The sequence below is a fragment of the Ornithodoros turicata genome, chromosome 1, assembly GCF_037126465.1.
Source record: "Ornithodoros turicata isolate Travis chromosome 1, ASM3712646v1, whole genome shotgun sequence".
In the NCBI taxonomy this organism is placed as follows: Eukaryota; Metazoa; Arthropoda; class Arachnida; order Ixodida; family Argasidae; genus Ornithodoros; species Ornithodoros turicata.
The window spans coordinates 128,346,348-128,367,962 of NC_088201.1; the positions used below are offsets into that span (position 1 = coordinate 128,346,348).

At 49.3% G+C, this 21,615-nt stretch overlaps 1 protein-coding gene across 1 annotated transcript; it reads right to left on the bottom strand.

Annotated features, from left to right (window-relative positions):
* Positions 1 to 15,837: 15,837 nt before the first annotated feature.
* LOC135385244 (uncharacterized) lies at positions 15,838 to 16,431 on the bottom strand. The gene has a single exon (XM_064614451.1). The coding sequence runs from the start codon at positions 16,429 to 16,431 to the stop codon at positions 15,838 to 15,840; it is 594 nt and encodes a 197-aa protein (XP_064470521.1).
* Positions 16,432 to 21,615: the final 5,184 nt, after the last annotated feature.

Here is a 21,615-nt window from a genome sequence, read left to right on the forward strand (position 1 = left end):
CCATCTGGAGCTCCAAAGCCTTGCGGAAAACCTGTTACGGCTTCGAACCGACGCAGGTGCTCTGGCAACTCAGCGTCTGTTGGAAGTTTGACAAACTGCGCTTCCAGTTTACTCACAATTTGTGCGCAGAACACCCTGTAGAAAATGTTGACGAAAGACCTGCTGACCCCGAACGAGTTCGCCACAGTCCTGTGCTCCGCAGATGACGACAGCCTATACAGGGCCACGGCTACTCTCTGTCTGAGCGGTATCGCTTTCCTTAAGTGGGTGTCGACCTTGACCATGCTTTGGCATACTTCAACCAGGTAGTTGAAAGTGGCCCGAGTTACACGAAAGACACTTTTAAAATAGTCGTCGGGAAGTCCTGGGAGTGTTGTCTCCACCACGATGCTGAACGGCGGTAGTTGCGATGCTCTCTCTGTCTTGTACACCGCAAGGTCAGAGTTTGCAGTTGTTGTTGCGCTCGATTTCTTTTCCGGCGTTGGCGGTCGAGTTCGTTACGGACAGCGTTGGGCTCACACTGCCTTCGTCTGAGTTCACACTGCAGCTGGGCGAAACAGAGGAAAAAGTTATTGTCTTTCCCCCGTATCTCCGCGGATGTAGCTTTGCTCAGTGACATCGCTACGCACGATGAAGCACAATGGGCACAATAATATATACAAGATACATACAACAACACGAAAACAATGCATGGTGGTTATTATAACAAAGAACTCAGAAAGCAAACGAACGAAAGAGAAGGCAAATGGGCAAAAATACGACGGAGGCAAGCAGACAAAGACATGCTGCTAACGCCTGGTCGTATTCCGTTAAAACTGAAAGCCCTAGTTGCAACAAGTTGCCAAAAATATTGTCATATATAACTGCCTGCTCGTATACTGGACATTTTTCCCACAAGTGGCGCCCAACCGGCTCGTCTGTCTGGTTGCGAGGAAGACCCAATAGGTTTCCAAAAAGTTTAAAAGGGTATTTCTGGTGGTCTCATTTGATGTTTGGATTGGCATGACGGGGTGGTTGGATAGCGGCAGCGCTGAGAAATTCCAACGCGCTTCTGTTGAGGTTTTATGCCGTGGACAATCTGTGCGTGTGGCTTCAACACTACCGAGAGGGCATCAGTCAGACATCCAGTTCGGTCCAGTCAGCGAGAGAATGTGGTACACCACTTTGTCATCACACACCTCGCGCTGCTTGGGCCTTTTATTATTAAAAGATAACTAATCCGAAACTAAAGGATTTGCGCTAGACGCAAAAGATACAGCCCAACAAATGCCCCCCTGCGTCCAGCAAATCCTACACATCAAGGATAGTTTGTGAAGCCGAATCCTTTGCCGCACACGGTGTTCTTTGCGTTCGACACTGGTTTCGTCAAAGCGTCGGCGATCATGTCCTCAGTGCGTAAGAATGTGATCCTGAACCGTTTGTTTTCCACTTCATTTCTGGCGAATAGATATTTGAGATCGATGTGCTTTGTTCGTTGATGATACATCGGGTTTTCAGTTATTCTGATGGCAGACTGGTTGTCACAACGGACTTCTAAGGTCTGAGTTCCATAGTTATTGAATCCAAGTTCTGCCATGAACGTTTTAATCCACTTTCCTTCTTTTAAGCCTTCCGTAAGCGCAATGTATTCCGCTTCGCATGTTGACAAAGCTATTAGTTGTTGTCTCGTCGATCTCCAACTGATCGCACCCTGAGACATTGTGAATACGTAACCACTCCTCGATCTGCCAGTGCCGCACTCGTTCCAGCTTGCATCGGTGTAACCTGTTATGGGCTCCTTGCATGCGCTGTACGTTATTCCAACGTTGCGGGTTCCTTTGAGGTAGCGGATCACTCTTTTCGCCATCCTCCAGTGACTTAGCGTGTGATTTAAGTTGAACTGGCTCAGGTAGCGAGTGACAAATGCAAGGTCTGGGCGTGTCCCTTGCACCAAATACATTAAATTTCCTATCAGGGACTGATATGGTACATTCGGATTCTTCTCTGCAGCAGTCGCAGTCGTCGTGTCATTCCTCTGTCCAACTTCCATTGGTGTTTTTATCGGTTTGCAATCCTCCATCTTGAAGCGATTTAAGATCTCGTCAATGTATTTTCTTTGACTGATCGCTAGGGTCCTGTTCTGTCTGTCATGTTGTACCTCAATTCCGAGAATATAGGTTGGCTCTCCCAAGTCTTTCAGTGCGACCTGTTGCCCTAGGTCCTTGATGGCTGTTTTTAGAAGGGCTGATGAAGTGGCCATCATAAGCATGTCGTCCACATATACACTTAGAATAACCTTCTGATGTCCTTGGATCAATAGGTAAACACATCTATCCGCTTCAAGTCTCCTGTAACCCAAGTTCCTGAGGATTTCATCAAGCGTTAGGTACCATGTCCTCCAGGATTGCTTGAGGCCGTAAAGTGCCTTCTTTAGTAGACATACTTTATTGGCAGCTCCGGGATAGCCCAAAGGTGGCTCCACGTAGACAGTTTCCTCGAGTCTTCCGTGAAGGTACGCCGTCTTCACATCAAGTTGGTGCATCGCCATTCCTTCCTCAAGGCCTAATGCAAGGAGGATTCGCAAACTTGTCAACTTGACAACGGGTGAGAAGGTCTCAAAATAATCCACGCCTTCAACCTGCGATGTCCCTACGGCAACAAGGCGTGCCTTATACTTGTCTATATTTCCTGCGGCGTCTCTCTTGATGCGATAGACCCATTTTGATTTGACCACTTTCATGCCTGCTTTCTTTGGTACTAAGGTCCACGTTTCCATTTTATGAAGAGATTTGAGTTCCTCTTCCATGGCTTCGATCCACTGTGCTCGTTGTGGCGACGCCATTGCTTCATCGTAAGATCGTGGGTCAGTTTGCTTTTGCTCCGTTTGCTGTTCTGACGCCATTTCACAGTAGTTAGCCTTCTTTGGATCAACTTGCAGACGACTAGGTGGTCTACTGATTCTCGTCGATCGTCTTATTGGAGCGTCGTTTTGTGGAGGCTCCACATCAGATTCGTCAGTAGCTTCATACTCACTGTCTTGTTCAAGTTGAGATATTGAGCTGTGATTTCCCACCTGGGTGGTCACAACATTCCCACCTTCTGCTTGTGATTCAGCCACATCCATATCAACAAATACGTTATCATGAGGAGGTTCTGGTTCTCGTGGTAGGATTTGACTTGAGTACTGAAAACTTTCGTAATCCTCCTGGCTGTTACTGTCGCTGTTCAACAGGAGTGAACCCTTTTTGTCTTCTATAAATTTTACGTCTCTGCTAGCAATGATTGACTTGCTGGACGGATCATAGAGACGATAAGCTTTCTTGTCTTGGTAATATCCCACAAAAATAACCTGCCGGCTCTTTTTATCGAGCTTGTTTCTTTGGTTGCCAGGAATCCAGGCATAGGCAAGGCAACCAAAAACTTTAAAGTATCGTACCGATTGGTAGCGTTTCGAGTATATTTCCTCTGGTATGCCTCCATCGAGAACCTTCTTGCTGCAACGGTTTTTTATGTATGCCGCAGCGTTGACTGCCTCGGCCCAAAAAAAAACATAGGCAGTTCAGCTTCGTGCAGGAGCGTTCGAGCTGTCTCGACTAATGTTCTGTTCATTCGCTCTGCAACGCCATTCTGAGCGGGTGAATATGGCGCGGTCCTCTCATGAACTATTCCCCTTGCTTTTAAGAAATGTGCCAAACGATCGTTGACGAACTCACCCCCATTGTCAGTACGAATCCTTTTGACAGTCCGTCCAAGTTGGGTTTCGGCGGTGCATATGTATGCATCTTGGTCAATTGGGCGTTCGCCTTCCACGGCTGACCAAAGTCCCTTCGCCTTGAGGTATATCGTCATTTTAAAACGCCATGTGGGATAATTGCTGAAGTCAAGCTTCTCTAAGTGGACCGAGTGGTTAGTCGACGTTCCCTCCGCCATTTTGGTTTCTCAAAAGAATATGAACTTGCTCACCGCTTGAGATTACTCGGTGTCTTGAAATCGATCTGGGCCCATAACCTTTGTTGAGGTTTTATGCCGTGGACAATCTGTGCGTGTGGCTTCAACACTACCGAGAGAGCATCAGTCAGACATCCAGTTCGGTCCAGTCAGCGAGAGAATGTGGTACACCACTTTGTCATCACACACCTCGCGCTGCTCGGGCCTTTTATTATTAAAAGATAACTAATCCGAAACTAAAGGATTTGCACTAGACGCAAAAGATACAGCCCAACAGCTTCCTTTCCCCTTTTCGCTAATTGCTGCATGTTAATAACGGGTCATACCTTCGGCCTGTTCTTATTTTGAATGTTGTTTACGCTGATTGGATGGGCGCGGAGGGTTCGTATTGGGTAGCAGTTATACCGCGGGTTTCCGGTGTGCTCCCTTTTTTGCCCTTATCCGTTCTTTCCTTGCGTGTGTTACGTCAAATAGCCGGCCTTGAGAGCGTGGCCGTGGGTAGGTTTTCTTTTTTGACGCTTTCATTTTCTGCTAAATTTGGTTGCGGTCCTTTTTGTTTTCTAGTTCCCGCCACGGACCTAATCACCCGCTTCAGCCCCCAATCTCCGCCCCCCAGGGCAGGGGAGATACACCGCTTAGCGTGTACTTCACGTGGTGCAGCGCCGTTGACGCCCAGCAGGTGCACGGCTCAGACCCGTGAAAAGTAGAGCTGACTGCGGACTTGCAGTGCCGCGATCTGCTACCACCGTATGACAGAGCGCTTGTCAAGTGTGGCGTCGTCGGGGGAAAGTGCCTTGACGTGGGTTTGGCATCGCCACCGCAAACGCAGGCGCTGCTGCGACATTACGTGCATGTGCCTTTGCAAGTACTTTGTACGAATGGATCGCAGCCTTGCATGATCAGCAGCCTGCCTTATCAGGCGACAACGGAAATATCAGACGAGATTGAAATCAGGTGCGCCGTGCCGGTGCCTTCGTTTGATGTCGCAAGTTGCGTGCTTCCGCTATATCATGCAGATTTGCACCAGTTCCAATTTCGAACCAGGTTGCATACGCTGTAGCTCACGCCCTTGCAGACGTAGCTCAGTGGCATTGACTATCTCGGTCTTTAGTGCATACTGCATCCGACTTAGTCTTTTCCGTGCGTTTCCCGTCTTCACGGTTACTCACGATGCATTCGGGGTTTAGTCAGACCCTAGCCGCCAGGAGATTCCTTCTTACCATTTGTACTGTTTCACTGTTTTATTGTTTTTAAAAGGTATGACACCGAGGCACCAAGCAGGGGAGCGCAGCTCCTCCCACCGCCAACTTCGTGGAAGGCGTAATCAGTTTTCTGCTCCTGATGTCAACACTCCTGCCCGACGAGCATCGCATTCCGTAGCCACGTGGACTGTCGTCGAAAGCGGCTGCTCTCTGTCGTGGGCGTCGAGATCCCGTTGGAGTTCCCAACCTAGACCGTTGAGGGGAATGGACCCGAACCAGATCCCGCATCCCTTCCGAGGCCTGACCCTGGAGGTTCGTCACTCCGCCGACCCTCTTCTGCCCATGACGGACGAGGAAAGGCGTATCCTATGCCATTTGTGTGGCGTCCCTGAGCTTCACCGTACCGCCCACCGTCGGGGAAATCTTCACCATGCTCGCACGGAGGCCCAGAGGTCCGCTTCGAGTTCAGTGGAGTCCAACATTGCTGCTGCCTTGGCTCTGCTCCGACGTCATTGCCCGGACCTCCTGAGAGGACCTGTCCCGCCTACACTCGACCGACCTGGTGCAGCTCCAGTTCTGGTTCCCGAAGACCCGGAAGATATCATGCTGGGCGCAGATGATCTCCTCCTGTGAGATTGAGGAGGGGGGAGTGTGGGGGACGTTATCGCCGGCACGTGGATGTGACACCCGCTGTGGGGCTTATCTCGCTTATCTTGTTTACCTGTGGTGGCAAGGTGCGCCACCGGTTCCTATTGGAGGTGTGGCCTCCGGTGAACTTAATAAAAGCGGAGGAAACCATTTGGCCGGGGCTGTTTTGCCGTGGGGGCTCAGGCTGAGCGGTTGGTCTGTCAGTCGATAAGATGTAATAAACCTTGCTGTCTTCTGGTAAGCTGGGCTTTGTTGAGTGCCTCCCTCGTACACTGCACAGAGGGACTACGACCCCGAGTGATGGGATGGCGAGCAGTGATCCCACAAACTGTTTTAAATAAACGTTGCATGTCGTTTAAGTAATCTATGCATGACTTTATTCTATTGTTGCTCAGCGTAAACTTTTTTACTGTTTCGTAGCTTCTGATCTTGTTCGTTTGGGGCGCTAGTCTCGACTGAGATCAATTTGCTCTGTATAACAGGTTTCGACCGTGGTTGGGTAAAATGCGGTTGACACTACTCAACCGTGGTCTACAAAACGGCGGTTAGAACGCTAGTGTAAGTGGGGTATTAAAGGTAGTATACGCAGCCGCGCCGATGCGGCGCCACCTGTAACAAGGGGTCGGCGTGCCGATGGTGCACCTGTTGAATCGCAGCAAAGGGTGAGTGAAAGGCTTTGGTTTCGGAGGGGGAGGGATGAAGGGCTTTGGAAAAGTGGGAAAGGAAAAGGTGAGAAAGGACGACTACAGTTTCAGCAAGTATGTGTGGGTGTGTACTTTTAACAAGAATTTTCCCCCTTTTCACGTCTCGTATCGTAAGACAAAGCAACATACCACGTAGAGGAGGTCGTGGTTCTACAGCATATCACAGAAATCCTTACGGCCTTGTTTTGTGGTACAGTTCGCACGCTGCCGTGTGGTGCAAGGCTCGGTCTAGTGTTTTGCAGCAGTGGAAGCGAGAGCAGGGTCAATGCATAGTTTTGATGGTTTGATTTGGCGCACGGAGAGAACACGCTTGTTTCCTCTATCTGGTTCCGTCCTTGACTGTGTGGTTAGGGCTGCTACAATGCTGAGTTTGAACTCTTTCATTGCCATATGGTTTTCAGGATGCAGTCCTTTGTAAACAATATATGGATTAGTTATTGAAAAAAAAAGCCGCCATGTTTTTCTTGTTTTTTTATTTCCTAATGATGCAGTATTGCCCCTTCAACTGATTCAAACCATTAAGGAAGTTCATGTTTGCATTGTGGTCGCGTAGGGCCACGGGACACTTTAATGTGACCCATATATTTGTCCTTTCGCATGACAAGTACCTCTTGCTCACTGCGTGTGGTGCTTCGGTTATGTGGTAAGCTCGCTGCACTGCTGTGGCCCGACGTCAGCGGACGACCCCTTAGTTCGCAACATGCGCGTTTTGCTGACCAGAGTGTTACAGCATTGACTACTGTATTTAGTTGTGCAACGGTTCGCGTTGGAATGGCGGCATCACACCTCTATCTTGCTTCACAGTGTGTGTGTGACCGTCTCTGGTGCGACCCCCCTGAGCGTCATTAACGTGCTCTCATTTGCCCCGTAAATACTCTGCATCTGTGTATATACTCATTATTTACTGCATTCCATACTGTAGATAATCGCAGACATCTAGAGTGGTGGACTTAAGGAGTACTATCTGTGTATGTAAGTAAGTGAGTATGTAGTATGTGTGTAAGGTGTATGTCAACTAAGGTGTAAAGTAGCAGTTTTTTTTTTTTCATTCTTAAGTTTAATAAATTTTCCTTTAACATTACCTCCTGTGAGGGGTTGTGATATTTGATTATGAGATGGACACTTCTGTTGTCTTTAAATTAGATGCATGAAATCTTATGTGGCTGAGTGATGTCGCCGGCAGGCTCGTTGCTACAGTCGGAATTAGAATCCGACACATCAGATGTCCCGGGAACATTGCTAGCAGCAGCCCCGCTTTCTTGATCATACGTGGAGCCATCCTTAGTCTCAGAGTCATCCAAGTTACTTGCAGTGTACGAAAGAATGTTGCGCCGATCCAAGATCGTGTCACTTCCCTGCGCCAGGCTGACGAGGTCCAAGTAGACCGAAACAGCTGTCCTTGGCTGGGAGGGCACGATCAAATAGTAAACATGTGCTCAACGTGCAGCTACAGAGCTTCGGCTATTTTTCCTTTGTATATGTACTTGCTGGCTTGCACTGCGGCCTCCACAGGTGACGCCGTCACCGTGGAACATTGACGTCTCGCCGAGACGCACTGTTGCGCCGATCCAAGATCGTGTCACTTCCCTGCTCCAGGCTGACGAGGTCCAAGTAGACCGAAACAGCTGTCCTCTGCTGGGAGGGCACGATCAAATTGTAAACATGTGCTCAACGTGCAGCTACAGTGCTTCGGCTATTTTTCCTTTGTATATATATATATATATATATATATACTATAAACCACGATCTTGGGTGAAGATAAGTTAGGCGATAATCTAACTTATGTAACTTTTGCATAAGAAAGCGGGAACCAGCCGAAACTTTGGGCTTGGCGAATTCTTCCTGCTGTTCAACTGGAGCATAATCTAATGACTTACGGTTAGACTCCGGTCCTTTGTCAACGTGAAGCAGGTCTTCGGCGGCTTGCTTTGCACATCTGAAGTCTGCACACGCAATCCTTGGACGGTCAGTGACGCTGCTGTACGGGGTTTTATGCCGCAATATACAATGTGCCCCGCATTGAGTACCGCTTCGCCCTCGACAAGGCACCCACGAGTGCTTTCTGCTGTTGCTCCGATATGCGACATTATTGTTGCCTAGGGCAGACTAGTCATGCTCGTCGGTAGCAAAGGGCAAGTTACGTCCCTTGGCGATGCCACAACGGTCTGTCATACTGTCATACGCTGCCCATCACCGCTGTGACCCCCATATTGGAAATGCGCAGCGCCGGCTGTCGGCTGTGAAAGTTACGAAATATCAAGGGTGCATGCGATAAGCATTATCTTCGAAAGCGGCGCAGAGTTCCGTGACGTGGAGAGCATACCAAAGAGAGAGAATCCTGCAACCATCTCACAAATGCTAGAGGGATGCGATTCGCTAGGCAAAGTAAAAAAGGAGCAACTAATTCAGTTCATCAACTCATTTAAGGCTGTATTCACTGATGTACCGGGGCAGCGCAAAGTGGGGTCGCATGCCATCCGCATTGTGGAAGGCGCAAAGTATGTCAGGCCCTGTATCTATCGTATCCCTGTGGCACTGCGAGAAGAGGTCGAAAGGCAAATTTTCGAACTCCTCAATTGGGGATTGATCTACCCGATAGAAAGCAGTTTCGCCCATCCGATCGCATGTGTAGCCAAAAAGGACGGGTCGCTCCTATGTGTGCCGACTGTCGTAACTTAAACGCAGTGCATGAGATAATTGATGTGCTGAGGCTGGAACACAAGGACAAATACATACAAAGCCTCAAAGCCTACAAAGCCTCAAACATACAAAGTCTGTGTTCCAGCCTCAGGACATCAATTGTCTCATGTTCAACAGTTGCCGCTTGCGTTGATCCCGTCGTATGAATACGTGTATGAGTGAGAAAAATGTAATAGTGAAAGCGGGATGAGTGAGAGAGTGGTTGGTTTGTCCCATCAGATGACGCGCCCTTGGAAGCGGCTGGGGAGGTGTGTTAGCTTAGCTCGCTTGGTAGAGCCCTGGACCGGTAATCCAGAAGATGTGGGTTCGGGTCCTACAGCTGGCTAACCTTTTCAGCGACTTCCATCTTCCATCATTAAACGCAATGTCGGAGACGGAGAACTTCCCGATGCGCAACATATCCGAATTGCTGTACAGTGTAGCCAACGCAAACTACATTTCGGTGCTCGACATGACGCGTGGTTACTGGTAAATTCGGGTTGATGCTGAGTCCCAAAGGTACACCGCGTTCCACACACCGTATGGGCTATACGCGTGGCGTGTCATGCCATAAGGGCTAAAAAACTCCGCGGCTACCTTTCATAGGCTGATGAATGAAGTGCTACGTGAGCACAGGGAATATGCGCGTGCCTACATAGATGACGTAGCCGTGTATTCCAACAGCTGGGAGGAACACTTAGAGCATTTGCGCAAAGTACTACAGGCAATGCAAATGTTGGCCTAAGTGTCAAGGCGACTAAATCAATCAATCAATTTATTGTACTCGCAGAAGTCTCATACGGGCGTTACATGGGAGGAGTGGGTTACAAGAAGTGAAGAAAAAAATAATACATAGAAAAAAAGGCAGTAAAACAGCAACAAGAAATGGAAACAACAACAACGCTATACAAGTAGGTTACACAAGGTATTGTATATGACGCAAGGTTTATTCACTGGAAATAGAATTACGAAATTGAGACGGGTCTGTTATGGTAACGATGTTGGGCGGGAGGTTATTCCATTCAATGGCAGTCTTGGGGGAAAAGGAATTTGAAAATGATTGAGTGTTACATTTTAAGCTTGCAACTTTGAGTTCGTGGTCGATGCGAGATGATATTCTGTGAGGAGGATTGATGTAGGATGACCTGATGGCAGGAGAATTGTAGAACTTGTGAAACAGTGATAAGCGTGCGACCCTCCTACGGACGTGCAGTTCGGCACGGTTGATATGCCAGGGGGAGCAGACGAGAGATGCCGTTTCAAATATCCTCAGGTGCGGTTAGCTTTGTTAACGATCGAGCTTATGTGGACGTTCCAAGAAAGATCGTTTTGCAAATTAATACCCAGATACTTATATGATGTAGCGGACGAAATTACAGAACCATTAAGGGAGTACGAGTGATTGAATTTTGGCGTTTTCCTACAAAATGGGACGTGGAAACATTTATCAATATTGAGTGTCATTAACCACTTACTGCACCAGTGATCGATGAGGGTGAGGTCATCTTGAAGGATGAGATGGTCGTCGGGAGAGGAGATGCGGCGACAAAGGACACAGCCATTGGCAAATACGCCGATAAGCGTATACGCAAATACGATACGCGTATGCCAAGAGCATTTTTCAGCAAAAAGCTGGCACTCTCCGAAACAAAATGGCCTGCAATAGAGCGGGAGGCCTTTGCTATCCTGTGTGCACTCGGGCACGTGGTACTTGGGTATATGGAGCAAAAATCCTATTTTTCTTTCATTTTTTCCTTTCCTTTATTTCTTTTGTTTATTCTCAGTTTCTTTCGTTTTCTGTTTTTCTGTTTACTTTTCAGTTTCTTTTTCGAAATAGCAAGCTGGCAATAGCCTGGCTGACATTTCCGTTTTTCTTCTTTCACTCTATTAAACATATCCTCCCCCCCCCCCCCCCATGTAGTGACAGACTACAATCCCTTCGTGTATCTCGCCCAAACTGACACGTTGGTCACTCGTGCAGCAAAAATACAATATCGAAATAAGCCACATTACGGGTGCGCTGAATATTGCGCAGACGCGCTACCCCTCCTTGATAGGAATCAGTACGGTGTGTATATTTATTAGCTATTGTGGCGCTACCGAGTACTTAAGTTGTTATATATTATTTGGTTAATCTCCTTCATACATGTCAGTGTTTTGTGCAAAGACATGGTGAAGCCTAGAATGTACCGCTCAGGGTGTCCACTCTAGGGTTTCTGTGTGTGTGTGCGTGGTACGGCACTAACTTTTGTGATTGTTGAAGTTTCGCGACATACTTCTGTGCGTAGAACATTATTTGTGTGGAGGTGTGAAGTTACTGCCTCCATCAGTCTTTGCTTGTAGTGGAATTTTACTGAGCCTCGAGGTGACCAGATGACCCCAGCTAGCGACCCAAGGCTACTCCCGCCGTGGAGCTGCTGGTATTACAGTAAGTACGCGACCGCTCGTCTTGCGGCCGTTTCGAACACTGATTTTATTCTCGTGAACTATGGCCCACTGCCCCATCTCGCGCTCGTCCTCTTTCCACGCTCTTCGTCTTTATTCAACACCCTCCCGGGCCGGCGGTGCTCCCAAGTCTGCTTCCATGCGATGAAGCAGTTGAACCGGGCGATAAATGGTCGACCTGTTTGCCAACGCGAGACGGCAACCACATATCACGCCGTCGCGTTCAAGGACGAGCCGGGTGACGCGACCGAGCTTCCAGAGCATCGGTGGTGTCCCCTTGTTGTGAATGACGACGACATCTCCAAGTCTCAGTTGGGCCTCCTGGTTGGACTGTGCGATGTGAGCGGATCTCATTTGCAGCAGGTATTCCCTGCGCCATCTCGTCCAGAAGTGCTGTTTCGTCTGCTCTTGGGTCCTCAAGTGGCGCTGAAGACCTCTGGTGTCCCTTGGTGGTGCGACAGGGATGATCTCGGGCAGAGTGGTGGATCTTTTCCCAAGCAAAAGGTGGGATGGCGTGAGAGGTTCGAGGTCGAGCGGGTCCGAGGAGATGTGGCTTAACGGACAGCAGTTGATGATGCTCTCCACTTGGTATAGGGCTGTGGTGAGCACCTCAAAGTTAAGACGCCGCCTGCCCAAGCAGCGTTTCAGAGCCTCCTTGACGGAACGCACCATCCTCTCCCACCATCCCCCCCCCCCCACCACCACCACGGTGCCCTTTCAAAGATGAACTTCCACTGAATGTGGTGGTGGGCGGCGAGTTCCTGGACATCGGGGGAGGAGATGACTGAAAGAAAGCGGGTGGCGTGATGGAAGGTGCGCGCGTTGTCTGACATGACTAGGGATGGAACACCCCGTCTGGAGATGAAGCGACGAACGGCGGGAAGGAAGTGCTGCGTGGTCATTCCGGAGACTAGCTCTAGGTGGACAGCTCTGGTTACTCCGCAGGTGAAGAGCGTGATGTAGGCCTTGTACTCGGTGCCGCCCTCCCTAGAGATATAAAGAGGTCCGGCGAAATCGACGCCTACGGTGTCGAACGGGAGCGAGGGGGTTAGCCTTTCTCTCGGTAAAGGTGCGACCGGTGCAGGTTCTGGACTGAGACGCCTTCGCCTGCATTGGAGGCACGTGTGCAGTGTCCGGCGCACGGCTTGACGTCCCCTCGTCACCCAGTAGCCTTGTCGCAGTTCGCATAACTTGTCTTGTACCCTGGCATGGTGAAGGCGCGTGTGCACCACGTCCATGATAAGCTGTTCAGCCAGGCGATGCTTGCTGGGAAGGAGGATGGGATGTCGAACGCGCTCGGTGTCTTCCATTTGTTGTTCCATTTACCTCAGTGGAGCCATGGAGCTCCAATGAGGCTCCAATCAGTGGATTCATGTGGAGCCTTTGGAGCCATGGTTGTTCCATTTACAGTTACTGTTGTTTGAAACAATACATGCTTTACTGGCTATTTGACATTAATTATAACATTTTCTCAAAGATCGAATCTTCCAGTGCACGTCTATTTGGTCGAAGCAAAAACGTCTTGTGGCATGTTTGACATTACCAGCTCCCGTGACGTTACTCTTAGGATGATCGCCTTCCCCGCCTAGACTAGGAGGTGACGCAATCCGGACACCGGATGTGCTGTCTGAGGTTTTCCCTTGGCTTTCATGAAAGATTGTTTGATTCGTAAGAGTTTGGTACTATTGAACGATTATCCAGATGCCTTCCATTTTGAGATTCGTTTTCTGAATATGTTGCTCTGGTTTGCACTGCCTGCTGGGAATTCCTAAAACACTGTCATAAGTAAAGAAATTGACACCAACACGCATTAAATTTTAGATTCGTTTTTTAATATATTGCATTGTTTTGCTGTTAATGTCAACGACGTGCACTATCTAAACTGCGATTTTATTTGAACATGAGGCACATCCATTCATAAGGCGTTGATCAACTTCTGATTAATGTATCTGAAGTGGTCATCACCGACGACATTCTGCGTTGTAGACAGGACTCTGTAATAGGAACGAAAGGTCAACCAAACTCGTCACAATGAATGAATGTCTCGGAACGTGAAACCTACCTTGTCTCTGACCTCGGACCGAGGTGTAGCGGAACGAGAATATGATTGTTACTAGCACTCAGGATTTGGCAGTCGGGCGGGACACTGGTATCCCTGTGTAAATAAACTTGTATACAGGGCTGTTCCACTAAAGTTTGAGGCGAGCGACTGGAGCGCCACTCTGACCCCTACCGTCGGAATGCTACGACACGCGGCCGCTCCCGCCTCGTATGCACATCTGGTAGCAGCTGGTAGGACGTGTCGAAGAGTTCACCGTTTTTCCGAAAAGGAACGCAAAAAACGAAAGCGTAAGCCTGAGGTAAATTACGGCTGTGTCGTTCGGTGCCATAACAGCGGGAAGGTGGCTAAGGCAATGTCTTCTTCGTGGAATTTGGGGAATCATGAACAGCGTCTGGGAGTATGCTTGTATCATTTTCCCGGAAGAGGCTACGGAAAGAGTAGGCGCGAAGGGTGTAAGAAAGAATGTCCCAAGAAAAGAAACCCACGCAAGAAAAGTCCCCAGAAAAGATGTCACCGAAAGAAATGTTCCCTACTAGCAGCGATATTGTTGGTGGTATTTTTGTTGTACTCCAGGTCTAGATAATTCCTAAAATGCGAAGCCCTAAACGAACTCTTCGCTAGAGAGAGCGCGGGTGGAGTCGGTGCGCAGGAATACGTGGGAGGAGCTGGTGAGGTCCTGGGCGACGTACGGGGAAGAGGAGGAAACAGCTCTGGTAGGTGTTTGGCGCAGCCGGGAGAGAGCAGCCCTCAAGCGTTGGGCGTAGTCTGATGGGGCTAGGGGTGATGGTCGCGAAGATTACCGATGGTTGAAAATGTCGGCAGGAAGCCAGATGGACGTGCAGTACACAAGTTCTGCTGACGAGCAGCCGAGGTCGTGGTTCACGGCAGCTCTGATTCAGAGGAGCACCAATGGCAGGTGCTCGGTCCAGCGGGAACCGTCCAAATGAGCCATAAGTGCCTTCTTGAGGTGACGGCGCAATCTTTCTACCAGGCCGTTACACGCCGGATGGTAAGCGGTCATGCGCAAACGCTTCGTGCCGAGAAGGGTGGTGAAGGCAGTGAAAAGTCGACTTTCAAATTGCGGGCCCCGGTCGGTGACGATTTCTTCTGGCACACCGAATCGGGCAATGCACGTCTGAAGAAAAGTCGCTGCGACAGTTTCAGCTGTGCTGTCCTGCATGGGTGCTGCTTCAGCCCATCTGGTGAATCTGTCGACGCATGTTAGAAGATAGCGATGACGGTCAGAGAGGGGCAGGGGTCCAACTATGTCAATATAGACCTTCGAGAAACGGCTTGTTGGTGGGGCGAACTGGCCAAGCGGTGAGATGGTGTGGCGGTGGCACCGCCATGCAGGCGCGCACCCAGCGGCGGATGTCCTGCCACACCCCTGGCCAGACGAAACGGTCGGTAACCAACTTGATGGTGGTGCGAACTCCGGGATGGGTGAGGCAGTGGACGCTGTCAAAAAACTGCGCGGCGGAGAGTAGAAGGGACGACAGGGCGGGGTGACGAGCCTGACGTGTCGCAGAGGATGGGGACGGCTGAGCCGGGTAGGAGAATGTCAGCGAGCTTGAGGGACTGCGCGAGGACGCGCGGAGCTGGCATGGCTGGTCGTCCGACTTTTGTGCGGCTGCCAGGTTGTCGATGCTGAGGACGGGCTGGCCGGGTACAGCGTAGACGGGGCTGAGTGCATCGGCGGCTACATTGGCAGAGCCCTTCACCCGGCGTACGTCCGTAGAAAATTTCGCGATGTACTCAAGGTGGCGAATCTCGCGGGGGCAATAATTTTGGTCGGCGGACGTGAAGGCTCCAACGAGGGGCTTATGGTCAGTCCAGATAACAAAACGCCGTCCCTCCAAAAAGTGCGAAAGTGGTGCACGGCTGAATAAGCTGCCAGCAGTTCCTTGCCGAAAGCGCTGTAGCGGGCCTCGGTTGGAGACATCTTGCGTGAAAAGAAGGCAAGAGGTTGGGTGCAGTGATCGACTTCTTGTTGAAGAACAGCGCCCAAGGCCCGGTCGGAGGCATCGACCATCAACGAAAAAGAAGCATCGGGACGAGGGTGAGCAAGAAGTGTCGCGCGCGCGAGGGCCTTCTTGATGGCGTCAAAAGCTGCCTCGTCAGCCTCCGCTCATGGAAACTTGGACGCGCCGGGCCCTGGTGACTGGAGATGCTAAGTCGGCGACGAAGAACAGGCGGTCCCGATGGACAGGAGGAGGGGCGCTCGCCGCCTTTTGCGCTCCCCGGGAAGGTTTCCCGGCCAGGAACACGGCGGTTGGCAATTGCGAGCTTGAGCACCGAAGGACCAGTGGTACCAACAGAATGGCGGAGGGTTGGCACGCTCTGGAGAATGGGACCTACGAAATTGTCGGGATCGTGAACCGCGACGGAATTGCTGGCGTCGAGGGGAGGCAGGGCCACGGTTCGACTGCGTCGAGGCGATGGGGGCACAGAGCTCGTGAACGTCGTCTCGAAGAGCGGCAATTTCGCTTGTTGGCTCGGCAGGACGGAAGCAAGGCGGAGGGGCAGTCACGGAAGTGCAGGATGCAGACACGTGAGCGGGCATCGGGAGGGTGGCCTGCATGACGGCTAGTGAAGGCTGCGCCACTTCCAGAATCTGGTCCGCATGAAGCGGCAGTTCTGTGAGCGAAAGGTTGGTTGCAGTGGCCAGTATCATCTGCACGGTAGATGGAAGGCGCTGTAAGAATCGCTCCTTGAGGAGTGCTTCGTCAAAAGTGTGGGCGCGGTCACCGAGCAGGCTCTGCATATGCGTAGAAATTGGGATGGTCGCCGGTCTCCGAGATCTTCAGCGAAGAGAAGCTGTTGGAAACGCTTCCGGTCGGATGCCATGATGCGCTGAATGATAGCTGCCTTAAGCCCAAGCAGCAAAATGTACTGAAAGTTGGGTGCAATAGGGGTGGACGGGTAGGTGGAAGGCCTTGAACAGACTCGTGGAACTAAGGAACATCGATAAGACACATACCGTCCACCCCTATTGCACTCGACTTTCAGTACATTGTGCTGCTTGGGAGTGTGTCGAAGGCCGTAGGGCCCGACGGAGCGCAGATAATGTCGGTCACACCAGCAGATATCTCGGGTGGAAGGACGGAAACGACGTGCTGATACTTCGTCGCTCGCGTGGGGATGCCAGAAAAGATAAATAACCATCAAGATGTATGCGTTAGCACACCTTCTGTATCTCTAACCGAAAAGGAACTGATCTTCCTCAGAACCGGTGTGCTCAGAACCGGTGCACCCAGAAAGTGACACGTGCGCTGTGGGGAGATTTCTGCCTTTTTGCTCTTTTTTGCTCATTTTCTTCAATAAACTTAGTTGGAAGTTAGCACCCATCCTGTCTATTTCTCCGTTCTTTGTCCGTGTATCTTGCGCTCTCAGTTCAAATGAAAGGACAACCACACAGGCTGACGGTTGGCATGAGAATGGTTTAATGGCGGTGGAGCGAAGCTTGGGTGCGGGTGGTGCGTGCGCACACGGCATCCCTCATCTTCCTTGGGATGCCGTGTCACTACACTCTCACGCTACATAGCTGTGCCCGAAAACGCTCCGGAACCATGGGACTGTGTTACTCATTGGCTGTTTGTTCTGTGTTCATGCTAACGTCGTGAACATTCCGCACGCGGAGAACATACCCAGAGGTCCCAGGAAAGAGCAACTGTTCGGGTGTTGAGCCATTAAACAGTTTGTCTATTATTTTAGATGTCCCGTTATTATTGTTCACTTATGTTCAAGTATAACGGCGAACATTTTCGTTGAGTCCCCATTGAATTCGATAAGCACCCTACGAATACATCTTTGCCTCGTTCTTGTTAGGCCTGATTTTTCACAGAATTAAATGTATACTTTGGAACCCCCAGTGCATCAGAGGAGCACACCAAACACTCTAACAAACAGCGTCATTCGCGACATACACGCGTGGTGCCTACATACATCTTTGTCGTGCTGCATACACATGTCGTGCTGCACATTGTACACGTGGTTCAACAACTTTTTTCGAATAAATTTGCCAGTCCTTTCGACTTTTTTACATCCCTAAAAGAGACTATAAACGATAACACCACACCAACATTGCCAGCTTAGAATGAGTGTCGTCTGCTAGGGAGCGGCCGTGTGTTGAAAAGGCCGCCACTAGGGCGCTGACACACAAGGTTTGCAGCGCCACCTGGCCCAGGGCAACAGGCCTATAGTGTACTCCTAGTCTACCTTTGCTTCCTAATAGTTATCTAATTAATAATAGTTAATTAACTAATAGTTCACTTTCAGGAGAAAACGTACCCTTATAATTCTTAAATGTAACTCATTAAGAGGGGGTACCACATCCGGTGGCCCCATATATTTTCTATGGGACAAACTTTGCAGTCTGTTTCGGTAAACAATGAACCGATTTTCACGAGACTGGTCTTGTTCGATAGCGTTCGGAAATGCACTTTGTCGCTTCAGGAAAAATTATTGGTTTCCTCAAGCCATTTTTCTAAACACGTCACTGAAGTACAAAAAATTACCAAAATTGGATACTCACGCTTTGACACGCTCTTCTAAAAACAAAAAAAAAAAAAACAAACAAGAAGACTTATGCAGAAATTTTCGTGGAGCGGCAAAGCAAAACTCTTTCTAGAGCATTTTAACACCAGGATCATCCGCATCCGGTTATCTGTTCTCCCGATATATGATAAAATATGAAGGTATGTAACGCGCTGCTTGATTGATATATTTTGCGCGTCTCCCTGTGGCGCCATACCGCGGGCTAGATGGGAGAAAAGGACCCCTCCGCCACACAGCAGCGTATATACAACACCCTATGCTAGATTGCCTTTCCTGACAGGTCCCCTTCCCATTGTTGAAGTCCTTGAAACAGCCCTTTGTGGGAGATTAGGTAAGGGAACGACAAAAGCGTCTGCGGTTTGAGATAGTTGGAGATAGTGTTTGTGTCGCACTCTCCCATTCTGTCCTCTGCCTTGGGCTTTTCCGACCTGATCATGAAACGTCCAATGCACGTCATAGGGCTCTTGCGCCCTATGACGTGCACGTTGACAATGCACGTTTCCGGAAGGCAGCCCTGACAATGACAATGCACGTGAGAATGCACGTTTACAATGACAATGACAATGCACGTTTTCCGGCAGGCAGGCCTGCAGCTATGTCGTATCATCCTTGTTTGTTTTCTGTGCACTGTGGCCGCTAATTTTTCGGTGAAGGGACCCTTCCATCCTTCGAAGGGACGTTTACGTTTATATCGTGCTGTCTTTTCTTTGTAAGCATATAAGTTTTTTTTTAACTGCACTGAATATGAAAATTGGCACTACTTTTGTTATTAGATGCTCCGGTGCAGGGGTTTAGGGAAAAATTTCCCCCCCCCCAAAAAAAAAGTCACCGTCCGACGCCACAGTGGTCAGATCTGTGGATTAATCTTGCCCAACGGAGGGTCTTACGTGCGCCGAATATTTTGAGGTGATTACATTTTCCAAGTCTTATAAAAGTAGCTACAAATAAAAATCGAGATGCCGTTTCTTTGAAGAAAGTCTCTACTGTCTACCTTGTGACATCCTCATGTGCAGAAAAAATCGCAAGTGCACAAGAGAGCTAGTGTATGATATATATATATATATATATATTGGCATCATGGTGGAAGACCAGCCATATCTCTTGGCTGGCTCCCTTTACCGCTACAAACGCACTAGTCTACAACCATCGCAACGCCAACACTCGAAGACGTATCATAGTGTATGATAGAAAAGTGTATGATAGATGGAGGCTTCATTTTGTTTGCCCTTTGAAGGCAAGAGAAAAACAAAAGGGCAGTTGTCCTCTTCGTCTGTATCTCCCTTCATATGGCTCAAGGAAATGCTGCTTCTAAGAATCATATATCAGCTCGCTTGTGTCACCTCATATTTTGTCATTCACATTAGGAAGTCACAACATTCCCCGTTGACATGACCTTTTGCACCACACTTATCACAAGCTTTCGCTTTCCTCATGTAGGTAATAGGTCTTGTGTGCTTGAACTTTATCTATCCTCCATATGGCTTTGTGAGCGCTACGGTGATGATTCCTGTGATACAGGAAAGTCCAAGCCCTTGGGAGATGTGGTTGCCGTCTCTTTCCAGCATTCCTTCCTTCGGCTCCTTCGCTTTCGTCAATATCTTGTGCTATAAGAAAGGACGATAGACAACAGGATTGGTTATAAATGTGTATCGAAAAGAAAGCTTTCACAAAACCAGACATTCATTAGCCTGTACTGCTGATCGTCGTGCGCATTCCGTTGTCCCTGCTATCATCAAAGGCACTAATATAGCGCTGCATCAGTGAAAAAGAGCGAATTTACCACATTGAGACAGCACATGTGTGGAACACGTTACAGGTAAAATCCAAAGCGCACGTTCATGTTGACACGATGATATTTCAAGCTAAGTTCAAGAGATCGTTTTATATAAGTACATCCAAGTTCAAAGGTGACATGTCCCGATGCCACCTGGCGAAGTCGAGCCAACTGCTTATTGTAGTGTCTAATCTGAGGAGATACCGCGGGATAAGTCGGAACAAGAGCTCGGTATGTACAAAGCTTTGTATACTTGTCGGTAACTTGTCTCGCCACCTCCACGCATTCCTGTAAATTTTCATGTATATCAAGAGCCATCCATTACACGTGAAATCATCGATTCGAGAGAAACGCGAGTGATTGCGTCTTACAACGCACTTTTACGTCCCGTAATAGATCGTCCACTGGCTTCCCACTCTGTAGGTCGTTCCCGCCGATATATAGCACAATGAAATCCAGGTGCTGCAGCCGAAGTCTGCGGATCATTTGCGTCAGACGTGCCGTAGCCACCCCAGGGTAGCTAAAGGTCAGGATATTGACAGAAACATCTATGAACACCCTGTCTCTGCCCAAAAATTTTTGCCGATCGAAGCGCCCTTCATGACAAAACGTACGGATGAACCGGAAAGATGCGGAGAAGTGAAGGGAAGACGCTTGACCATGAAAGTGCAAAGACAACTTTAAGCTCACCAGGGGGACTCGCCGCCGTAACCTACAGCACAACCTCAGGATTTTCTCGCTTACTTTTTTGTGCGAGTGTGCGTGTGTGGTAAGGAGAGAGAAAACACCGAAAAGTATTCACTGTTACCGGGCATATTACTTCCCAACTTAATATCACGTACAGCGCAATCGTTCTGCAGTTAACATGGTAAGGGATAGACTTTCTTTCCTGTCGGGATCCCGACCAGTATGACGCTTTGACTGGTTGGATCTCCTGGCTCGCCTCGTCTATCAAGTGACCGGTTGAATCTCCTGACTCGATGGATCTCTTGACCAGGTTGAAACTCTTGGCGCTTTGGATCTTTTCACTCACTGTCGCGTGGCCGGTTGGATCTCCTGATTTGATGGATCTCTTGACCGGATGTGCTTTTTTTTCATTAGCTCAGTTGACCTTGGCAACGCACACATGACGGGAGGTTCCTGCACCTCTACAGTCAAGGAGGTCACACATATTTATGGAACTACACAATCCCGCGGAGGAGTAACTCGTAACAGGGGCATTGGTTGGAGCTTTCACCTTGCTGAGACCCCGATGTTTGTGTGGCGCCATCTACATGCAACAAAGCCGTGAATCGAACTCGTAAAAACAACGCAGAGACGGGGCACGAAGAAAAGATAAGTGCACACACAGAGCGCTGACTAGCAACTGAAGCTTTACTTCCCAAAGGGGGCAAAAACCGGAAAGGAGAGAAGAACAGGAAAGCGGGATAATCAAGAACAATCTTGAAGATAACTAATCTCCTTTTACAATAGGTCAATAGATATTTCTCACCGAGCCTGTCGGAGTAGCCCTCGCGTACACATGTGTCTTCCAAACGAGGTGGGCATCCGCAATCGCGGCAATGCATGGCCAGGTTGATGCCGGTGTGGGTTTGCAGGGAGGATGAGTGTTCGCGC

What these genes read in the sequence shown, in the direction of transcription:
- LOC135385244 (XM_064614451.1), bottom strand. Translation starts at nt 16,431, where the DNA reads ATGCAGAGCCTGCTCGGTGACCGCGCCCACACTTTTGACGAAGCACTC.